General features: G+C 38.4%; 3 protein-coding genes across 4 annotated transcripts; 2 read left to right on the forward strand and 1 right to left on the reverse strand.

Moving 5' to 3' along the window:
* The first annotated feature begins 329 nt into the window (after positions 1 to 329).
* tmem237b (transmembrane protein 237b) lies at positions 330 to 6,846 on the forward strand. Of its 2 annotated transcripts, XM_034314295.2 has the most exons (14): positions 330 to 617; positions 756 to 806; positions 2,598 to 2,629; positions 2,770 to 2,783; positions 3,004 to 3,084; positions 3,717 to 3,845; positions 3,952 to 4,048; positions 4,153 to 4,313; positions 5,136 to 5,262; positions 5,416 to 5,607; positions 5,722 to 5,795; positions 5,907 to 5,994; positions 6,489 to 6,610; positions 6,701 to 6,846. In XM_034314295.2, exons 1-14 carry the CDS (start codon positions 591 to 593, stop codon positions 6,763 to 6,765), a joined length of 1,260 nt encoding a protein of 419 aa, XP_034170186.2. In that variant the 5' UTR covers positions 330 to 590; the 3' UTR covers positions 6,766 to 6,846. The 2 variants fall into 2 exon arrangements, with proteins under 2 accessions (XP_034170186.2, XP_034170191.2); XM_034314300.2 differs by lacking the exons at positions 330 to 617; positions 756 to 806 and adding an exon at positions 2,397 to 2,429.
* Positions 6,847 to 7,092: 246 nt separating this feature from the next.
* zp2l2 (zona pellucida glycoprotein 2, like 2) lies at positions 7,093 to 10,385 on the reverse strand. The gene is made up of 9 exons (XM_026933375.3): positions 9,963 to 10,385; positions 8,996 to 9,183; positions 8,742 to 8,839; positions 8,499 to 8,656; positions 8,013 to 8,202; positions 7,743 to 7,890; positions 7,582 to 7,657; positions 7,371 to 7,490; positions 7,093 to 7,293 (listed from the first exon to the last, which is right to left on the reverse strand). Exons 1-9 carry the CDS (start codon positions 10,360 to 10,362, stop codon positions 7,163 to 7,165), a joined length of 1,509 nt encoding a protein of 502 aa, XP_026789176.2. The 5' UTR covers positions 10,363 to 10,385; the 3' UTR covers positions 7,093 to 7,162.
* Positions 10,386 to 12,037: 1,652 nt separating this feature from the next.
* Positions 12,038 to 18,817, forward strand: LOC113538371 (cytochrome P450 20A1). The gene is made up of 13 exons (XM_026933376.3): positions 12,038 to 12,305; positions 13,198 to 13,247; positions 13,353 to 13,519; positions 14,306 to 14,451; positions 14,535 to 14,702; positions 14,785 to 14,863; positions 15,210 to 15,325; positions 15,635 to 15,689; positions 16,196 to 16,316; positions 16,452 to 16,563; positions 17,296 to 17,360; positions 17,827 to 17,916; positions 18,143 to 18,817. Exons 1-13 carry the CDS (start codon positions 12,234 to 12,236, stop codon positions 18,291 to 18,293), a joined length of 1,392 nt encoding a protein of 463 aa, XP_026789177.2. The 5' UTR covers positions 12,038 to 12,233; the 3' UTR covers positions 18,294 to 18,817.
* Positions 18,818 to 19,956: the final 1,139 nt, after the last annotated feature.

Below are 19,956 nucleotides of genomic sequence, written 5' to 3' on the forward strand. Positions count from 1 at the left end.
CTGTTCACATGCTGCCTAATATATCTAACCCACTTCACCTGTTAGTGGTCTTAATGTTATGGCTGATCAGTGTGTGTGTGTATATATATATATATATATATATATATATATATATATATATATATATATATATATATATATATATATATATATATATATATAGTTTAGCATCTTTCATATTTCTGGATGAATAAATAAATATATACAGATTACAATTTATCTACAAAAAAAAGTTTATGAACTTTGTGGCGCGTTTATAACCCAGATTTAATTACAGAAGTCACGTGACACGGAAGTGAACGGTCCGTATCCAACGGCAACAAACAACACAACGGCTTCATTCCAAACGAGTCCCTACAGGATCAGAAGTGCACTTCATAGGGCATGAATTAACGGACGTCTACGTCATATCTAGTGCGCGATATGTACTATATGGATGTATTTGAGATTTAGCCTCGTAAAGCCTAAAAACAGAAATCTGTGCGGTTCTATTTTTAATTTTTGGCGTTCTCATTTTTTGTTAAAATTCCCAATAGATTAAAAGCTGAGATTTATGAGTTGAGAAGAGTGTTTTTTGTTTTTAAATAAAAATGACAATGGACACTGACGATGAAAAGGTGAGTGCTAAGATAGGGCTGTTGTTAGCATGTTGTTTGGGTAACACAGTTAGCTTGCTAGCTAGCTTGATGTAAGCGCGTTAATTACGCAATATTTTTTTAGATAATTTATATGTTCATAAATTGTATGTAACGCAGGTTTACAGCACAAGAAGAAGAGACCTCGCGCCAATTTCCCACGTGCAGAAAGTAAGTTTTGCAAGCTAAATGTGGTCCTATGTGCTGCATAACTCTGGAAACCGGTTGCCAGATTGAGCGGATTTACGTTGTTATTATTAGGAGCAAGAATTTGTACTGAAAATATTGCGATGATTTGCAGCAGATTTTTAAAAGCCTGCTCTGAGTAAACCTACAGCTGAAACTGAATAACCCAGGCTTGTTCATGAGTCAGGAATCAAATCAAGAGTTGTCTGAATCACGAGTCTGAGTCGAGTCCGAGTCGACTCTTTTCAGTGAGTCAGTGGACTCAGCTCAGCTCGACTCTTTAATCTTCCAAAAGGCTTCTTGTCCATTTCTTTTTAAAAAATAATCTATTTAATCAAATGTTACAAATCAGCAAGGTGCTACGTATTTGCACTGAATAACCCTAATACAGCATTCTTTTTTTTTTTTATTAAAAAACCCTAATACAACATTCAGTAACCATAATACAACATTCATTCCTGCATGAATATTATTGCACTGTCTGGTCTGCGCTTAACTTTGATTAAAGTAGAACGTGAAAAAGATTCATGTCCTTCCATTGTGATATTGACCTTCCCAATACACTACACTTTATAACACATTATAACAAGCAACAGTGCATTCAGGCCCTCATGATGCTTCAGTCACACTATTCTTGCTAGAACTGACTCTACATTTTTAGTGTGTGTCAAACAAATCAGATGTTAATAGGTTTCGTTAGATGCTTTTTGATTATGTAATTAACAGCATTGGAGAATCGTGAGTGCTGATGTATTGTCAGTGAGAGCATGACAGAATCTGTTTGTCTGGCCCTCTGAAAGGTTGATCTGAAAGAGTCGACTCCGTCGCAAGCGAGGCATCACGAGTCCAGAGTCCCAGAGTCCCAAAGTATTTATAAGTCTTAGATAATTACACTTGTTGCTTAAGCATGTAGCTACAACGGAATAACCCAGACTTTATACACTTTCATAAGTCATAGGTTTATTATGAGTGCGAGTCCATACAGATTTCCAAGCCTTGAATCCCAAGTCAAGTCAGTTCCAGTTTATTTGTGAGGTCTAGATTCACCTGTTACTGTCAGAAAATCTGACAAAACAAATCCCGTTTCGCTGGTGAAAACTTAGAGTTTTAAAGCTTATAGTGTTCTCTGGACACCAGACAGAAAAAAATGCATAGCCTTCCTGAACTTCTTGATCTTTCAGTAGATTCAGAAAATTAGATTGGATTTGAAATCTATACACTAGGAGTGGGTGATATAATGAAAATATTATATCACAAAAATATATGACAACTTCATGATATATATACATATATATATATATATATATATATATATATATATATATATATATATATATATATATATATAGATTAGGGGTTCTGAGATTAGGGGTCTCCGTGTGTGTGTGTGTGTGTTCATTTGTATTTTATTTATTAAAAAAAAAAAATCACTTAAGGTGAAGTAAAGCTCATTAATGTCAACACTTGAGTAAGTAGTGGTGTAATCCTGGCCTCAGATTTAGCTCAGCACTAATCTGTGTACACGCCTGTGTGTGTGTGTGTGTGTGTGTGTGTAAAATGTCACTTTCTGGCTGTTATTCTTAAGTGGGAATGGCGAAGAATCGACTGGTGAGTTTTCTGAAGACATCACACACTGGTGTCTGAGACAGAAAAGAGTGCTAGAACGGTTAAAGAGTGTGTGTTGTGACCTCTGAATGCATCAGCTTGCCCATTTTATACCTGTGTGTTCTGTGAATACATAATCAAAGATGTGACATTGTGCCTTTTTGTAATTAGCGGGGACCACGTGCGTTGCCGTCTTTGCCAAGGTAAGCACCACGGTTAATAGTGAGATGTTACTTTTCACTTTGTTTTTGGTGCACAGTGTGTCAGCTGGATCATTTTCCCCTGATCTCTTTGTCTCTCTCTCTCTTCTCTCTACCTTTGCATCGCCCTTCACTAAAATAAGCCAAGATACAGCAGGTTAGTATGACATCTTCATTAGTGAATGAAACTTGGGGGTGTGCTGTCTTAAGAAATCAATCAACGATGAGGTGGTGGGAATTACTGTTAGTAGAAATTTTCTTATAACAGCATCTGGAGACATTTCATCAACACTGGAGTTCATTTCCAGCTTCAAAAATATCTAATATCTATAATCAAAATCCTGAAGTTTATTCATCTCTGCTGTTCTTCTACCAAGACGAGATGCCAGTTCCAAAGAAGAAAAAGAAGAAGAAGCCCAAGCAGGAGGAGAGCACGGAGGCTGCTGACGTTCCTAAAGGTGAGATCACATGAGATCCTCAACTCCAGCTTAAGTCATTCTTAAAAGGGGAAAAAACATTATTATTGCATCAGCAGATTACCCAGCATGCACTGCACAATTAGGAGGAATGCTTCAGCCACTTATAAGTACCTTTATATTATTGGCTGGTGATACCTCTAGCAAATATCCACCCCGAAAGTTACTGTAGTCTTTCAAAATTTTCTTTCAGCATTTACATTGGAAAATGTTTAACCATCACAAGGTCATGGCTCTGAGAGGCGAGGTGGCGTGTTGCAATGAAAACACTGACGATCTCCCCCCTTTTCCCCATAACTGATCTACTCCTGAAGCTAGCTATGCTTGTCAGTTTCCTTTTAAGGAAAAAGAGGCAAAGCTGAACAGCTCTGCAGGGCGGAGCTAATTTCTGGGCCAGAAAAATATCAACAACAGCCAGAATGAAAATGCAAGCAGCATAACAATACTAGAATTTTTTTTTTTTGCAAAGTATTTTTGAAATGATTTGATTGATTCAGGTCTAGGAGGACTTTTAAACTTTACAAACTGCCCCTTTAAGATGATAAGAATCTGTGAATCTCCTGTTGAAGGAGCATACAGCATGTATTTAATGTAATGTGGCTCTTTCACTTCAGGAGATGGCGGGATCGAGATGGGAGGCCTGGCCAGTCCGAGACAATCAGAGAGCCGAGAGCGTTTAACTCCCGAACCTCCTGAAAACCCGCCACAGAGAAAGAAAAAGAAGAAGAAATCGGAGACAGTTGGTGCGACTCAAATCACAAAATACCATACCATAATTGTATATTAGATGAAATGTAGTTTTCGGTTGATTGATCCATTTGGTGATGCTGGCGTGCTGTGATTGGTCAGATCAGGACTGCGATCAGGCCAACCTGGTGCTGAACGGTGACATGGCAGATCAGAACTCGGACGAGGAAACGACACGGAAACCAAAGAAGAAGAAGAAGTGAGTCATCAAAAAAAAATGCTTCATGTTATTATATTTATTAATAAAGTGTACTTTCCAATAAAATCCTTCATTCACTTGTCTGTCTGTCTTTGTCTTTACAGGACGAAACCTAAAGTGACAGAAATGGAGCCGAATAACGACCTGGGCGTAGAAGACGATGACATCATCACGGGCGCCCAGCCTCCGATCCCCCAACATGCATTGTTCTCCGCTCCTCAGGGTCAAAGTCAGCCTGTGGCCAAGGTGTTCATCGAGAGGGGACGTACGTTCACACTTTCACTGACCATGCAGATCCATTTCTAGTGGTCTACAAGTGTGTTTAGGTCTCGGATGATTCCACTTTCAGGTGTGCAGACACGTATTAAACCTGTTTTAGCTGATCAGGAGGACGAGACTTATTTTACTCATCAAGCTGAGAGTACCTTTCCCACAGTCAAGCATGGTGGTGGTAGCATCATGTTGAGTGTTACCATTGGCTTGCTTGTTGCTTCTCAGGCTAACTTTATGAGACAGCCTCTTCTAAGCAGTTGCAGTTGTGCCACATGCTTACCACTGTTTAAAATTTTAGTAATGTACAAAAAAATTTATATATATATATATGTGTGTGTGTGTGTGTGTGTGTGTGTGTATATTTATATATATTTATATATATATATATATATATATATATATATATATATATATATATATATATACGCACACACATATAAATATATATAAATTAATGAAATAACCAAACAAAAACAATTATATAAAATAACCAAATCCAAACCCAAATTTGTTCTAATAGTTCCTTTATCTTCATTATGCTGTTTTACATTTTTTATTTGTAAATAATTTTGCAAACTATATTGATTCCCCCCTGCCAACCCCCACACACACGCACACACACTTAAGTATTATGGGCTATTTTGTTTAGATTTAACACAATAATCTCAATTAAGTTGAAAATGTAGAAAATTTCAAAGGTTTTAATTAGTTATGCAAGTCACTGTATACAGTCTTATATAATCTATGTAATCTATAATAAGTGTGTGTGTGTGTGCATGTGTGTGTGTGCATGTGCATGTGTGTGTGGTTTCAGGCCGTTTTCAGCCTGCAGAGCGTACAGATCAGCGTCGGACCAGCAATCAGATGGAGCACAACTTCATGGATGTCCAGTCCACGTGGACCACCAGAGACGTGTCCATGAGAGTGCACCGTGGCTTCAGGTGTGTTTGTGATGTACAGAGCCTTACACAAATATTCACCCCTTAAACTTTTCCATGTAATGAAGCAATACAATCTGTAACTTCTTTTTTTTTTTTTTTTGATGAACTACTCCTTTAATATCACTCAGTAACACCTGTGTTCCTTTCCTGCAGGGTGATCGGCTTGTTCTCTCATGGTTTTCTGGCCGGTTATGCTGTTTGGAATATTATTGTGCTCTACGTTTTGGCTGGAGATCAGATGAGCGCTCTGCAGAACTTACTGCAGCAGTACTACACGCTGGCCTACCCCGCACAGTGCCTCTTTTACTTCCTCCTGACCCTTAGCACTGTTTCAGCCTTCGACAGGTAGGACACGGGGGTGATTACGCCTGTTTACAGCAAAACACCACCCCGCAACACATTAAATATGTTTATACTGAAATATGACTTCCGTTCCTCTTTTGTTAATGTTTACAACAGAGTGAATCTCGCCAGAGCGCCGACCGCCATCAGGAGTTTCCTCACTCTCGATCCTGTGGCACTCGCCTCCTTCTGTGAGTTTCTGCTTTCTAACAAATTTAGAAATGTTTATAAAAAGATATAAAAATGTTTACAGTACAGGTCTGCACTCATCTTTCTGTTTATTTCTTTCTCTCTCTCTCTAGTATATTTCTCAGCTCTGGTCCTGTCTCTAAGCCAGCAGATGACTAGCGATCGCATTAATCTCTACCGCAGTGTGAACACTTCACTGTGGTGAGTCTCCTACATGATACACATTAATGACCCCTGACTAAAGTGACTCACTAATCCTCCACTACTTTTGCTTAGGAGCTCCACATTTTAACATCAGAGGAGGAGTTATCACTCATTAATGAGCAAAAAGGGCAGATGAGCAAATCTACTTATAGATCTGGAATGATTGACAGTTGCATATGTGTTTTATGCAAAACAAAATAAGAATTTCATTGTACCAAAGTACAGATGAGAGTAAAGATCTTGAATCTTTAAAACCACTAACATTAACTGACACCCCTTAGGTGGTGTTGATGGGAAACAATACCATTATATTTGCATGTTTATATTGGGTCCCTAGATGCAGGTTTATTTTACAGTGCACAGAGAGAGGATCACTGTGGCAGCCATGTTGTTTAATATTGCTGTCTAGGTTTCAAATGTGTAGATCTATATTCTCCTTTCCTTCTTCTTAATGAACAAAACATCCAAGCCCTGTCACGTTTCTCCATCAGGCTGCCTGGCTCAGAGCACAGTGTGCTGTATCCCTGGATCATAGTGCATCTGGTGGTCACTCTGTTGGTGGGCTTGGCCTGGGTCCTAGTGTCCACCTCCCCAGATGTAGATTACACAGAAGGCAAGTTCTCACAGTGTGACATAAATAAGAGCACTTCAGCTGTAACATTACCCCAGACATCAAAATGCCTTGTGTTGCTCATTTGTGCAGAGTCCTTGATGGCAATGAAGATAGAATATCCCAATGTGGAGGAGAAAGGAAGTGTGACTACCTGAGAAGCACCACTGGTTGAAATATTCCATGTTTGTACTCATTCTGCACAGTGTACATTTGTAAATAAAGTTTTAAGAACACAACTACATTTGTCTGCATTTAGACTAACATTGTGTTTGGTGGAAGTCAAGGAGCTAGGATGTTTCCACTGCACCACCAATGCTTGTCTACTCCTAAAAGTAAACCTTTAAACTGTAATCGAATTGTGAACAGAGAACTGTGATTGCTCTCCGTAACCACCAGGACTTAAAGGGTCAAGTATTCCATGCAGATGTGGGTCTAGTGTCCATGGTATGGACACTGAGCAGACACTAAGCAGTGAAAACCAATTGGTTGTAATCAGTGCACTTTTATTAAAATCATACCAAGGCAGTTTGTTAAAGAGAGTCACTTTATTCACTATAGCCTTGTAATCTGAAGACGAGGATGCTGTTTCGGCCTTCGTCTCAGAACAGCCACCAGGAGCACACAGACACTCATCGCCGTGAGAGCAGCTACACCATACAGTCCATAGCCGATACCCTGAGGTACTAAACACATGGGGGGAAAAGATATCAAGTCAGGTATAGTTCCCATAGATTGGTTGAAAAGCTCTTCAATATCTTACTTTGCTCAGGACCATCTGCTTGGCTCTTAGCAGAAACTGGCAAGTCGGCAATAAAGAGGACCATACCACTAGAGACTAGGACTTTCTTCCCAGAATCCTGTGTAGCTGAAACTGATCTTCCTATTAAATCAAAGATCAAGAAGTTTACAGGTATAAGGCAAAGTGGGATGAGGAGTACTATGAGCTTTTCCTTAGTCCAAGACAAACTTACTTGTCCTATGACAGCTTGGTTCACAGGACTCTGTGGCTGAGAGCTGGCACACAGCAGTACTACAATGGATGAAGAGCTAGAGAAAAGGAGAAAACCCATACCACCAAAGATCTGACCTAAAAAAAACACACCTCCACAAACAGCAAAATTAAGAGGCATACCTGTTCCTTTTGAGGGATTAGCAAGTTCTTGTCAACAAAGGTAAACATCTTCACAACGAAGCGCCTGTAGTGAGTTGGATACTGCAGACCAGAAGACGTGCTGACAGGGACCAGAGTTGTCCGGTAGCGGTCGTCTTCATAAGGACATCTTGTAAAGGCATAACAGTAAAGGTTTCATACAACTCAGACAGACCAAAGGAATCATTTTCAGCTTGCAATCATGTCAGGGGTATGTTGGCTTGCTGGTGATTAGCAAAGCAAAATGCTTACCCATCAACCAGCAGGTCCCACTGAGGTTCGCTTGAGGAATCTGGGGAACTAGTGGCCCAGCAGTGGTTCAGCACAAGGACGATATTAGGATCAGTCCTCTCCAGTATGCGTACTTCCACATAAACTGGATCCTGCAGTACCTTTGTCACAGGGTAGTCAGCCTCTGTGTAGTATGAGCTATACATGTCAGCTGGAATGACATGAATTTAGAAATTAGACTTTTCCCCAAACTACCATACAATTTATTGACTTGTAGTTCAGATTAGTTTTAGCCTCATCCGTATCTCGCTGCCGGCTCCCAACTGCATGAGAGTACAAATTGCCCACTCCCACGGTTATTGTTGGGTCCTGCCAGATCCCTTTCCCACCCCCAACCCAGTCAGTCATCCCCACCTGAAAGCATCCCCAGTTTACCCCCTTTGTGGCATCCATTAGGGCACCAGGGCAACACGTCCAAGATAATCTTAAGTAATCCAGCGTGCTTACCATCAGAACACCCTTTAGAGGTACACGCCCCATTAGCAAGCCTGAGCTCCACTCTCAGGGCACCTTGCTGAACCACAGGAGGAGGAGGAGGAAGAGTCTTCACATCTACCACTAAATCCTCCACTGCTGTAGCCAAATATCTGCACTGGAACGTTAGCCTGAAAGAAGAGCAACCATCTAAAGTTTAGCCTTAACCAAGTTGGGAAGCCATTTTAGGATCAGAACAACATGATGACCACTCACTCAAAAGAGCTGTCTCTTGTGATTGCACCATGAGGACCAAAACCCACTTCATACAATGATGCCATAGTGTTCTCATAAACAATGAAGTCACCTTCCACCTGAAGGAAATACATTTGAAAGGACTAGGACAGGACAAGGCATTGCATGGCATGGAAGTATGTAGGAACTATGTAGCTATATTGCAATTAGAGTACTTAGGGTAACCTGAATGTCAACATTTGTGAACATTTTTAATACAGAGCCAACCAACAGACCTTTGTTCTAGCACCGCAGGCTGTGACTGGGAACTGGTAGATGGCAAAGTCATCATTGCTGTCAACAGCTGTACAGGGGCCACCAGTAGCCTCCAGGATACTGATGCTGTCCAAATTGATGCTTGGTATTGTGACGTCTCTGGATATGACCAATACAAACTGCCCATCCATGGTGCACTGCACAGTGACTGAAACAGACAAGTAGAAGAGCAACCGGTGACTAGTGTGACCTTCGCATTTTTGGAGTTAAACAGGCAAGTTCACAAGGCCTAGATATAATTGGGTCATTCCATAAAGATCAACCAGATCTTGAGACATCTGTATGAATTTTGAGCCAATGTGATCAGATTTATTGTGATTTCAACTCAACCCAACACCAACCTTAACCTTTGTACATTTTTGTATGGCATTCAAAATTTTACAGATTTAGTAATGCCAAAATATGTTGAAACTGATTTTCTAAGGAGCTTAGTTGCTTCCATTTCCTAAAATATAAGCAAATTAGTAATTTAGACCACTGCAACCCCAACCAATATAAAGCATTTACTCAAGATGAATGAATGCTGAGCTGCAGGAGCAACTTGCCATGTCCAATATGCTCTTATGTTAATGGCATGGCCCTTTTTTCCCTGCTCGACCAAGTAGAATTTTTCTGCAGGGAGCCATCAAGCCAGCTAATGATTGAGAAACTGTTTGGTAGCTATAAGTAATGTTTTTGCCCAACGTTCCTTGGCAAAGGCAGTGGGATTGATTGGGGTGTGGTTGGATTTTAATGAACTCAACCAAACACCAAGCTTACCCTTTGCATATTTCCTTATTACTAGAATCATGCAAACTGTTACAGATTTGTAAGTGCACAAATACGTTGCTAAAGAAATTAAGGCATTTAAAAACCAAAACACAAACACATGGGTTTAGAATGAGAAACTGATAGTGACCAAAAAGCAATTTAGTTTCCATTTCTCACCTGCCTTTCCATAATAGCACATGGGGCCATCGTAAGCTTGCTTACACAGTCTATTATCATAACAGCAATCGAGTGCTTCACAGTCAGCAGGACTGATGCCAGGTTCACCACAACCCACCCGGGAAGATTCAGCCACCTCACAGAGCTGTGAAGCTTCAGAGACCTTTTGGATCTGCTGCCATGATTGATTAGTCTCTGGGAGAGATACCTGAGACAGGTTTCCTTCTTGCTGAATGGCTCCTGATTGTGTTAACTGGCTCTGAGCCACATGATCACTCATCCTAGCTGACTGGAAAGACGGCATTTGCCGTAATAGGACTTTTGGCACTTGGGCACTACAAAAACTGGCATATAGAACAAAATAAACTAATGCCAGCACAGGCAACACCTTACCTACCATCTTTACTTAAATAAATAAGCTTTCCAACACCACCTGAGTACTATTTAAGAGGCTTTAGGGTTGCCAGGTCATCAGTGTGGGTTGAGGGTTGGCTGTTTTACATACATTAGATATTAATGTTTTGCAAGCCACATAGGCAAGCTGGATTTTTTTTTATTAACACCATCACAAGCACAACCCACTGTGTCTTTTACATTTACACTGGACTCTGACTGATAGATAGACTGATATTAAACTCTAACTGATAGTGCTGCAGTGTGTCTCATGCGCTGCTCAGCACAGCATACATTCCAGCAGTGTTAATTTCACTATCATCATTATTCTGTACTCCTTGGCATTGCATTTGCACTACAGCATACTGCGCTGCTCACCTGCCCACTGTGTACCACTATTGTGTATGTGTGTATATGTGTACTGTGTACTGAGTCCTACATGTACACTGTGTATATTGTATTATGCAAATACGGTACATACCGTACAGGTGTTTATTGTGTATATTGTGCTCTGAATACTTGTATTTTATACTGCACAGCTGTGGAGAATGCACCCAAGATTTTCACCACCTGTACACTTGTGGTTATGATGAAGTGACAGTAAAGTGATTTGACTTGATTTAATAAATGTATGGTCTATTGATGATGTAAATGGGCAGTGGTTATGACTACAATGTAGTGAATTAACAGGCGAAATGGTTTATTTGTCAAAATTAGGTATTATAATTATGGTAAATCCATATAAAATAGAAAAGATGGATTGTTTTTACAGGAACTGGTTTTCACTGAGGACCTGGCAACCCTGCACTGGGGTAGTTAATTAGCCTGTGGTCTCTCCCACAGTTCATTTGTCTATTGAGCAGGGTTTTAAAAATTCTTTCAAGCTGCAACATGTGAGGTAGCTTGTATTAAGTTCATTTTGTTTCCTGTTGTTAAGGGTTAAAAGCTTTTTATTTTAGGGAAAAATTCTCTACTGTCAGTATGGATTTTTTTGGAAAATACAAACAATGATATTCAGGATTGATTGGTTGATTTATTATTATTTTATTTTATTTTATTTTATTTTGTTATTTTTTTTAAACGTATGCTGTAGTGGTATAACAAGTTACAGAAATGTTCAGTAGCTACAAATATAATTTCTATGACAAAAATAAGGAAAATTAACTTAAAAAGTATATTAATTTGAAAATTTAATTAATTAAAAGATTAAGCCGAGCAATTGATTCGCATTTTTTTTGGGTGGGAGAGATTTTTTTTAATTTAATTAGAAAAGTCTCTATTGTCAATATGGGCATTTTAGAAAAAGACAAACAGTGACATTGAGGATATAGGCTTTATTCTGTTTTATTTATTTATTTGTTTGTTTGTTTGTTTGTTTGCTTTTGTGGAAGGTTCCTTTTCATGGGAAAGAGCTCTGTTGTCAGTACAGGCATTCTGGAAAAAGACAAACAATCAATTTTTTATTTGTACAGTAATGTACATCAAAGGTACACTAACGTTTAATAGATACAAACATAATCTCTAGGACAAAATATTATAAGCAATAATAAACAGTAAAATAAAATAACAATCATGGAATTCTGTATTCAATACTGTATATGTATATGGAAACTTCCCCAGCCATCGATGTTCTCATTAATCAGTTGGTTATGTCTGGGCCATTTCAGTCGATTAACCGTTTACTAGTCTTGTTAATCGATAGTCGAACTGGAGGGTCGGTGAAAGCTTTGCAGACGTGGTACCCAGTTTGCCTGTTTATATTAGCTAGCTAACGGCTAATACGTAACAGCTTAAGCTATCTTAGCTAAGTGACCTAATGTTCATTTTAACGTCTAAAAGAATAATACGCCTGCAAAAACAGTAATTAAACCTGCAAATATGTTGGACTTTGCTATATTTGCTGTGACGTTTGTCGTTATTTTGGTCGTCGCTGTGCTGTATTTATATCCGGTAAGAATTCTGTGAAATTAATGCTTAGCTTTGTAAATATTCTAACTAGCTCATTTCTGTTAAAGTGTAGAAGTTTTTCACTTGCTGTTCTGTGAAGTATTTGATAGAAACTAAACATTCTGGGAATTAAAGTGCAGAAGTTATTAAAGCAAACTTCATGCTCCTTGTGCGAGGCTGTAGACAGTTTGTTATACAGTTCCGTGCAAAAGTTTGTGCCCCTGTAGTTTAATGTTAATCTAATTTCACCTCTTTTTTTTTTCAATTTCTCTACAATTAAAAAGGTCTTAAGATTAAATGAGAGTGTATCCTGCAACAGCAATTCAGCTTTATTTTATTGTAACTTTATTTTATTGTAACTTCACTTTAATCATGTCAGTCTGCAGATCTGAACTGAAGAACACGGAAGTGTATCACATCTGGCTGTACTGTATGTACTGGCCATATTATAACATCTGGCGAAACTATAAACAACTGGAGGCGAACTGAAATGAAATGATTAAAAAGGAAATTGGAGGAGTTATAAAAGCATAGGATGGGCATAAAAAAAACTCGAATAATGTCTTGCTAGTTCATTCATTCATTCATTCATTCATCTTCAGTAAGTGCTTTATCCTGGTCAGAGTCCTGCTGGATCCGGAGCCCATCCCGGGAACGCTGGTCGCGAGGTGGGAATACACCCTGGATGGGCCACCAGCAAATAAGGGACACTAATCTACCTACTAGTATGTTTTTGAGCAGTGGGAGGAATAATTTCATAAATTTTTGTCTAAAGACTATGCAAACCTTTTCACTGAACTTTGAAGGGTATGCAAACTTTTGCACATCCAGTAGATAGCAGATATTAGAGTAGCATTGACCTTTCATATACTGACCTCTAATTTACACTCCCCAGTCATCAAGGCGAGCTTCTGGTGTTCCTGGCTTGAACCCAACTGAAGAGAAGTAAGCGTCAACACAAAACCAGTTCCTCTCCTTGACCTTTCTGTTTCACACACATACACACAAACACAAACACACACTCTCTGCTAAGCTTTCTTTTCTTTTTAGGGACGGCAACCTGCAAGACATTGTAAACAAGGGAAGCCTGCATGAGTTCCTGGTTGGGCTTCATGATCGGTTTGGTCCTGTGGCGTCGTTCTGGTTCGGCCGGAGACCAGTAGTGAGTCTGGGCTCTGTAGATGAGCTGCGACAGCACATCAACCCCAACTGGACCAGTGAGTAGTGAAACATATTCGAGTTCCCGCTTTAATGAGTGCTACCAGAGTTTTCTAATGCCCTGAAGAACATACATACATACATAAATACATAAATAAATAAATAAATAAAAATAAAAACCCTGAAGAACCGCTTTAACTCCAAAATAAATTCCACAGACCCTCTTATTTCATGAAGCTTATTTAAAATTGTGCAATAATATTTTGTCTATTTATTGCAGCCAAGGTCGTTTCTATTCCTGAACATATCTCTAATAGAACACATTAGTTTCAAGATGACATATTTATAGGAGATTTATTTTTGAGTTGTTGAGGTTTGGATTAGCCCCATTTAACTCAAGAGCTCAAAGACAAGTATAACTTATGATTATGATAATGGTGTGTTGTGATTTTCACCACTGTAACTAAATTTAAAAAAAAAAAAAAAAAAATCACAGACTGGATGTTTTAGAATCACTACTTTACACATATGATCAATTACATGATTTTCTCGTGTACAGGGTGCAAAGAATTCCAAGAAAATAAAAATGAAATGTGTGTGTATTCTAAAACAAGAAAATCCAAACAGAAAATTAGTTTGGAAATAAGTTTTGCCATAACTCTCTTATCTCAGGATACACTATAGGACCGTTTAGTTATCTGTGACATTGAAGAAACGTTTGTCAAACTGAACAACACTAAAAGTCTTCTCTGGCTTTGTCATTTTATTCAAAGGTTATGCAAACTGTTGCATCCAACTGTTTAAATTTAATTTGATTTTAACATTTATTTCTTTTCTTTCTTTAGCGGATTCCTTTGAGACGATGCTCAAGTCCTTGCTCGGTTACCAGTCAGGAGCAGGCTTGGGAGGGACCGAGGCGCTGATGAGGAAGAAAGTGTATGAAGGGGCTATTAACAAAACACTGGAGAATAACTTCCCTCTTCTGCTCAAAGTACAGCACTTAGTCTGTGTTTACTGAGCTGCAGCTGAATTCTTTGGTTTATTTTGGTAATCCTTACATGCTTGTGTTTGCAGCTGGTCGAGGAGTTGGTTGAAAAGTGGCAGTCATATCCAAAGTCCCAGCACACGCCCATCTGCGCTCACCTGCTAGGATTGGCCATGAAGGCTGTCACTCAGCTCGCCATGGGGAGTCGCTTCGCTGAAGATGCTGAAGTCATCCGCTTCCGCAAGAACCACGAGGCCGTGAGTAGTTATAAGCTCTTACGCATTAAGCCAAGATTGTATTCTCTCGTAATAAGAAAGAAGTGATTATTTTATTGCGTAGATCTGGTCAGAGATTGGAAAAGGCTACCTGGATGGTTCTATGGAGAAGAGCTCCAGCAGGAAGGCGCACTATGAGAGCGGTGAGTGACGGCGTCGAATTCTCGATTCTGATTGGTCAGGAGGTGTTGATTTATTTTAAATAACAGCAGCTTGGTCAGTGGTTTCATCTGCAAGACAAATCACATGTTTATATTAATGTGCTTGTTCTAATACGTAAATGTTTCTATAGTAACAGCTATTTTCTTGGTAACATGACAAGTTGTTTGTTTTATTTCAGAGAGCAAAAAGTGAGGCTGGTGAGGGAATGACTGTTTATAGCTGATATAACGTAAACAATAACAGGAACTAACTTGTGTGTGGATATCCCATGACATTAAATATAACTGAAAACCAATAGAAAATATGATGCATCATTCTTTAATACAGCGTTGTCCGAGATGGAGTCCATGCTGAAGTCTGTTATAAAAGAGAGAAGTGGGCGTGGTTCGAGCCAGTCGGCTTTCATGGACTCTTTACTGCAGGCCAAACTGTCAGAGAGACAGGTGACGTCACAGCAACACACACCACAGAGACTGATCTATACACAGTATTCAGTCATAGATACAGTTCAGTGCGAAAGTTTACATCCCTCTGATGTATTCGGGTGGAAAAAAAGTGAAGGAAAAAAAAAGAAGTTAGAGAAATATGAAACAAAAGAGAAATATAAAAGTGTCAAGGCCGGGCTTAAGGACGGAAGTTTGTGGCATTTGAAAAGAACATCTGTGAAACTTTAGCTTTGCACTTTAGATTTTTTTTTTTTTTTTTTGGTATTCCATTTAAGTGGTGTTTAGTGTACTGTTTTCTCTCCTCAGGTGATGGAAGAGAGCATGGTGTTCACCCTCGCTGGCTCAGTCATCACTGCAAATCGTAAGCTGCTTCGTCCTCTCTCAGCGTTTCTTTCTTTCACTTCGATTTACTGCAGGAAATATCAGTGTTTCATTCTGCAGCTTGCATGTTCCTGATTATTGCTCCAATTTGCCAAATGCAGAGAGGAATTGTGATCGAAAGACTTTTTGAAACATGTGGTAGCTTCATCACGATCATTTATAAGTTCATTCAGCACATCCCGAAGTTCTTTATTCCTCCGCAGCAATCTGCCAACACAGAGAATTTTTATTTGTTATATAATGACACGTCATACTTTTTATCCATTTATAGTTACACTTAATGTTGTGGAACGTCTGCGAAACATTGCTGCTGTTATAGATAACTAATTCATCATTGCTGTGGTATTAAAGCACACAATAAATAAAATCATTTGGAGCCTCGTTTCAATATTTGACTTCTCTCTGCTGTTGTTGCTGTTTCTTTCCGTGTTTTTTTTTTTTTTTTTTTTTCCCCTCACGCAGTTTTTTTTCTCTGATTGTTCCCAGTGTGCATCTGGGCAGTGCACTTTCTGTCCCTGTCGGAGGCAGTGCAGGAGAAACTGCATGAGGAAATAGCAGAGGTGCTGGGTGATGAGCCTGTGTCCCTGGATAAGATTCCTCAGCTCAGGTCTGTCCTGAGCCTCTTCCACGCCCGTGATTGCACGGTTTCTGTGCTCTGCTAGAGGGCGCTCCTGAGTGCTGTAGTGATGGACTGCCTGTAGACTTAGCTGAGTAACTCTGTAGCGGTGCTGTCTCTCTGCAGGTACTGCCAGCAGGTCCTGAACGAGACGGTACGCACGGCCAAACTCACCCCGATCGCAGCCAGACTGCAGGAGGTGGAAGGGAAGGTGTCTGGACACGTTATTCCTAAAGAGGTCAGTAGTCTTTATGCTGACACGTTTATTATGTAAGGAATAAAACACTTTGGGACATGTTGTGATGGGAAAACAATCAACTTCAGGGTGGTAACAATGACTCTGCTTCACATCACACCACCTTACATTAATGACATTAATTATTTGATTATTATTAGATTTATTGCACACTTTTATAACTTTAACACAACTGAAACATATGTATTCACTTTAGCAATAATAAAATTTGTTATAGAAAATTATCATAAAAACAATTATTTTATTTATATGCATTATGTTATAAAAAATTGTTACTTTATTTATTTTATTTATCATGCTTTTTATTTTTTTTTAATAATTCTATTTGTTTTTTATATTATTCTATTTATTTGTCTTTTTTCTGTCTATTTTTAATCTCTTTTTGTTATTTTTCTTTGCTTGACACTGTGCAGCACATGGATCTGCATTGTAAATGTAGGAAATGTATAAATATTAATTAATTAATTTGATTGAGGGAAAGTGTTTTTTTTTTTTTTTTTTTTTTTTTTTTTAAAAGTATAAAAGTATAATTTTTTTATCACATTAAAAGACACTGGTAAAAATTCAGCAGAATAAAGTCTAGCGATGTGTACAAGAGCGTTTAAAAAAAAAAAAAAAGACATTGTCCAAGATTTGGGGATAATTTGGGGATTAGTCAGTGTGTGTTGCTGTAATTATTTCTGTTTTTTCTTCTGTTTTTCCCCCCTCAAACAGACTTTGGTTATTTACGCTCTCGGTGTTGTCCTTCAGGACGCAGACACTTGGGCATTACCTTACAGGTGCGTGCGTGCGCGTGCGTGTGTGTGTGTGTGCGCGTTTGTGCTCGTGTGTGTGTGAATATATCCACATAGATATAATAATATTTTGCCTCCATGATGTTGTGATGTTAAAACCCTATATAAAACGAAATTCTCTAAACTCATTGTCATTTGTTTGTGCTCATTTGTGTTTAGCAGATACATAAGGCCGAGATCGACATCACGATGCATTAAACCCCATTTTACACTCAACCGCACCAATTTGTTTGTGCTCATTTGTGTTATCTATGAATAGTTGTTTGAGAGACCGTCCTTTGAGTTCACAGTGACTCTCGGCTATTGAGTTAAACCCAAATTGACCCAAACAGTGTTTATGGCACAAATCGGCACAGTCGTGAATGGATCTATTTTATTTCATTTTATATAGGAGGCCATGTTGACTGATTTTTCATTCTCTGAGTATGTGATCGTGTCTGTGCCTGTGCAGGTTCGATCCAGATCGATTTACAGATGAGACAGTGATGAAGAGCTTCTCGCTGTTGGGCTTTTCGGGAAACCAGGCCTGCCCTGAACTTCGGTAAAATGAGGAAATATTTGCTGGAAATGTGGCGTATTTTCAGTGTTTAACTCAGTTACTACAGGATGATGTTACTGTGATTTTGTGATAATGTATAAAAAAAAAAAGTTTTCCTTTATGCAAATTGTTCAGAGTTTTGTGAAACCTGTTGCCAGTTAATGATTTCCCAGGTGGCAATATTTAAAGTATAAAACATACTTCCTGTATTCCTTCCTTCCCCGTTCAGGTTTGCGTACACGGTGGCGGCGGTGCTGCTGAGCTCGCTGGTGCGCAGGCTGCGGCTGCACCGGCTGAAGGACCAGGTGGTGGAGTCCAGGTACGAGCTCGTGACCACGCCGAAAGACGACACCTGGATCACAGTGAGCAAGAGGAACTGATCTGGCAGATTATCGCGTGTCACACACAACCATAAAGGACAGTTTGAAGAGATCAGTTTTCCAGTTTTCCGTCGAGCGTAGTGCCGTGTTGTTGGAGTCTTGATGAGTTTGTTGCTCATAACATCAGGCATGACCACTGGACGAGAGTAATTTCTAATGCCTTAATAAGTATTAGTTGATACGAGGTCTAATGAATCATTTCAATGAGTCATTTAATACCTGATTGCTTTTAACTTGTTTTCTGCAGTTTGTTTCTGTTCAGGTCATTCCATTCATGAAAATTATCTTCATTGCTGTTATTTTAGTAATAAAAAGAAAAAAAAAGCCTTTTGTTTGTTACAAGGTTTAACAGAAGAATTCTTTATTTGTGCATTCTGTAGTTGTACATAGCTGAGTGCAGAAATTTGCACACCCTTTGGACAAAATGAAGAAGATTAATGTTTCTTTATCACATTTGTAATAAAGATAGTCAAATAATTTTAAGATATTAATGGTGAGGAAGAAATAAACTGACATTACAGTGATGGGGAATCAGTGTCCTGTTTGTGTCCCACTTACATGTTTACAGTATATACTGGAAATAAAGGTAAAAGACATTTTAAACACAGGTAAAGTTCCCTTCACAACAACCTATGTACATATATCAGATAAATAACTTAAAAAACATTAATAAAAATCTACAGCACAAAGCATTGAGTTACTCCACAAGTCACATGTTCATCAGGACGCGACAACATCCGAATTTCCCGAAGATCATGGGAAGAAGAAAGGTTCTATTATTATTATTTTTCTTTTTTTTCAGTGATATTGACAAACGTATCCCCTGAATTATGAGCTGAGGGTAAATCATTCCCTTAAAAAATAGTAATTTTAAGTAAATCATTACAATGTTCTCATGCCATGAGCATGGTTTCTAATGCTATGATATTTCTATTTAAAAAGAAAAAAGAAAATCAACCACTTTATCTTCAACCCTGCTAGTCATTTCAGAGCCGCTTTCAGTAAAGAAACCTTGTCAAAAATAAGAGATCATAATTAATACATATTTGGAATGGGTGTTATATGCAGATTTTTAGTCTGTGTTCAAAAAAATAAAAAAAGTTTAATTTTATTAAAAACATTACTAGGGTTAAGTCACAATCATTGATTCATCCATTAGTTTTTTTCCTGAAAATCTGTGGTAAAAATATTTTTATTAACTTGTATGTCTTTGTACTATTTGTTCCTAATTTTTCTTACATCCAGAGACCAGAGGATCACATCAGAAGTTTGACTTTATATTTTTTAAAACTGTTTTTCAGTTGATTTTGTCTTGTGTTTTGGATTGTTTTCTTAATGCTTGATCATGTTTAATTCTTGGAATTATATATATATATATTTAAACAACAACAACAACAAAAAACAGGGAAGTGCAAACCTTTGCATTCAGCTGTAGCTGTCTTGAGGATTTTTAAAAATTATACCAACTTGGAACAAGACATTTTTAGACATAAAGATTACACATGAGCCACATATTAAACAAAACAGATACATTATGAATATACATTACAAATTAGTAACTTATACATTGTTAGTAGACATAAAAATATTATTTCTTATTTGTTATACATTGAATCTGCACAGAAGCTTGAAAATTGGGCTTTTTAACCGTATGATTAGTGTG

The sequence above is a fragment of the Pangasianodon hypophthalmus genome, chromosome 2 (assembly GCF_027358585.1).
Source record: "Pangasianodon hypophthalmus isolate fPanHyp1 chromosome 2, fPanHyp1.pri, whole genome shotgun sequence".
In the NCBI taxonomy this organism is placed as follows: Eukaryota; Metazoa; Chordata; class Actinopteri; order Siluriformes; family Pangasiidae; genus Pangasianodon; species Pangasianodon hypophthalmus.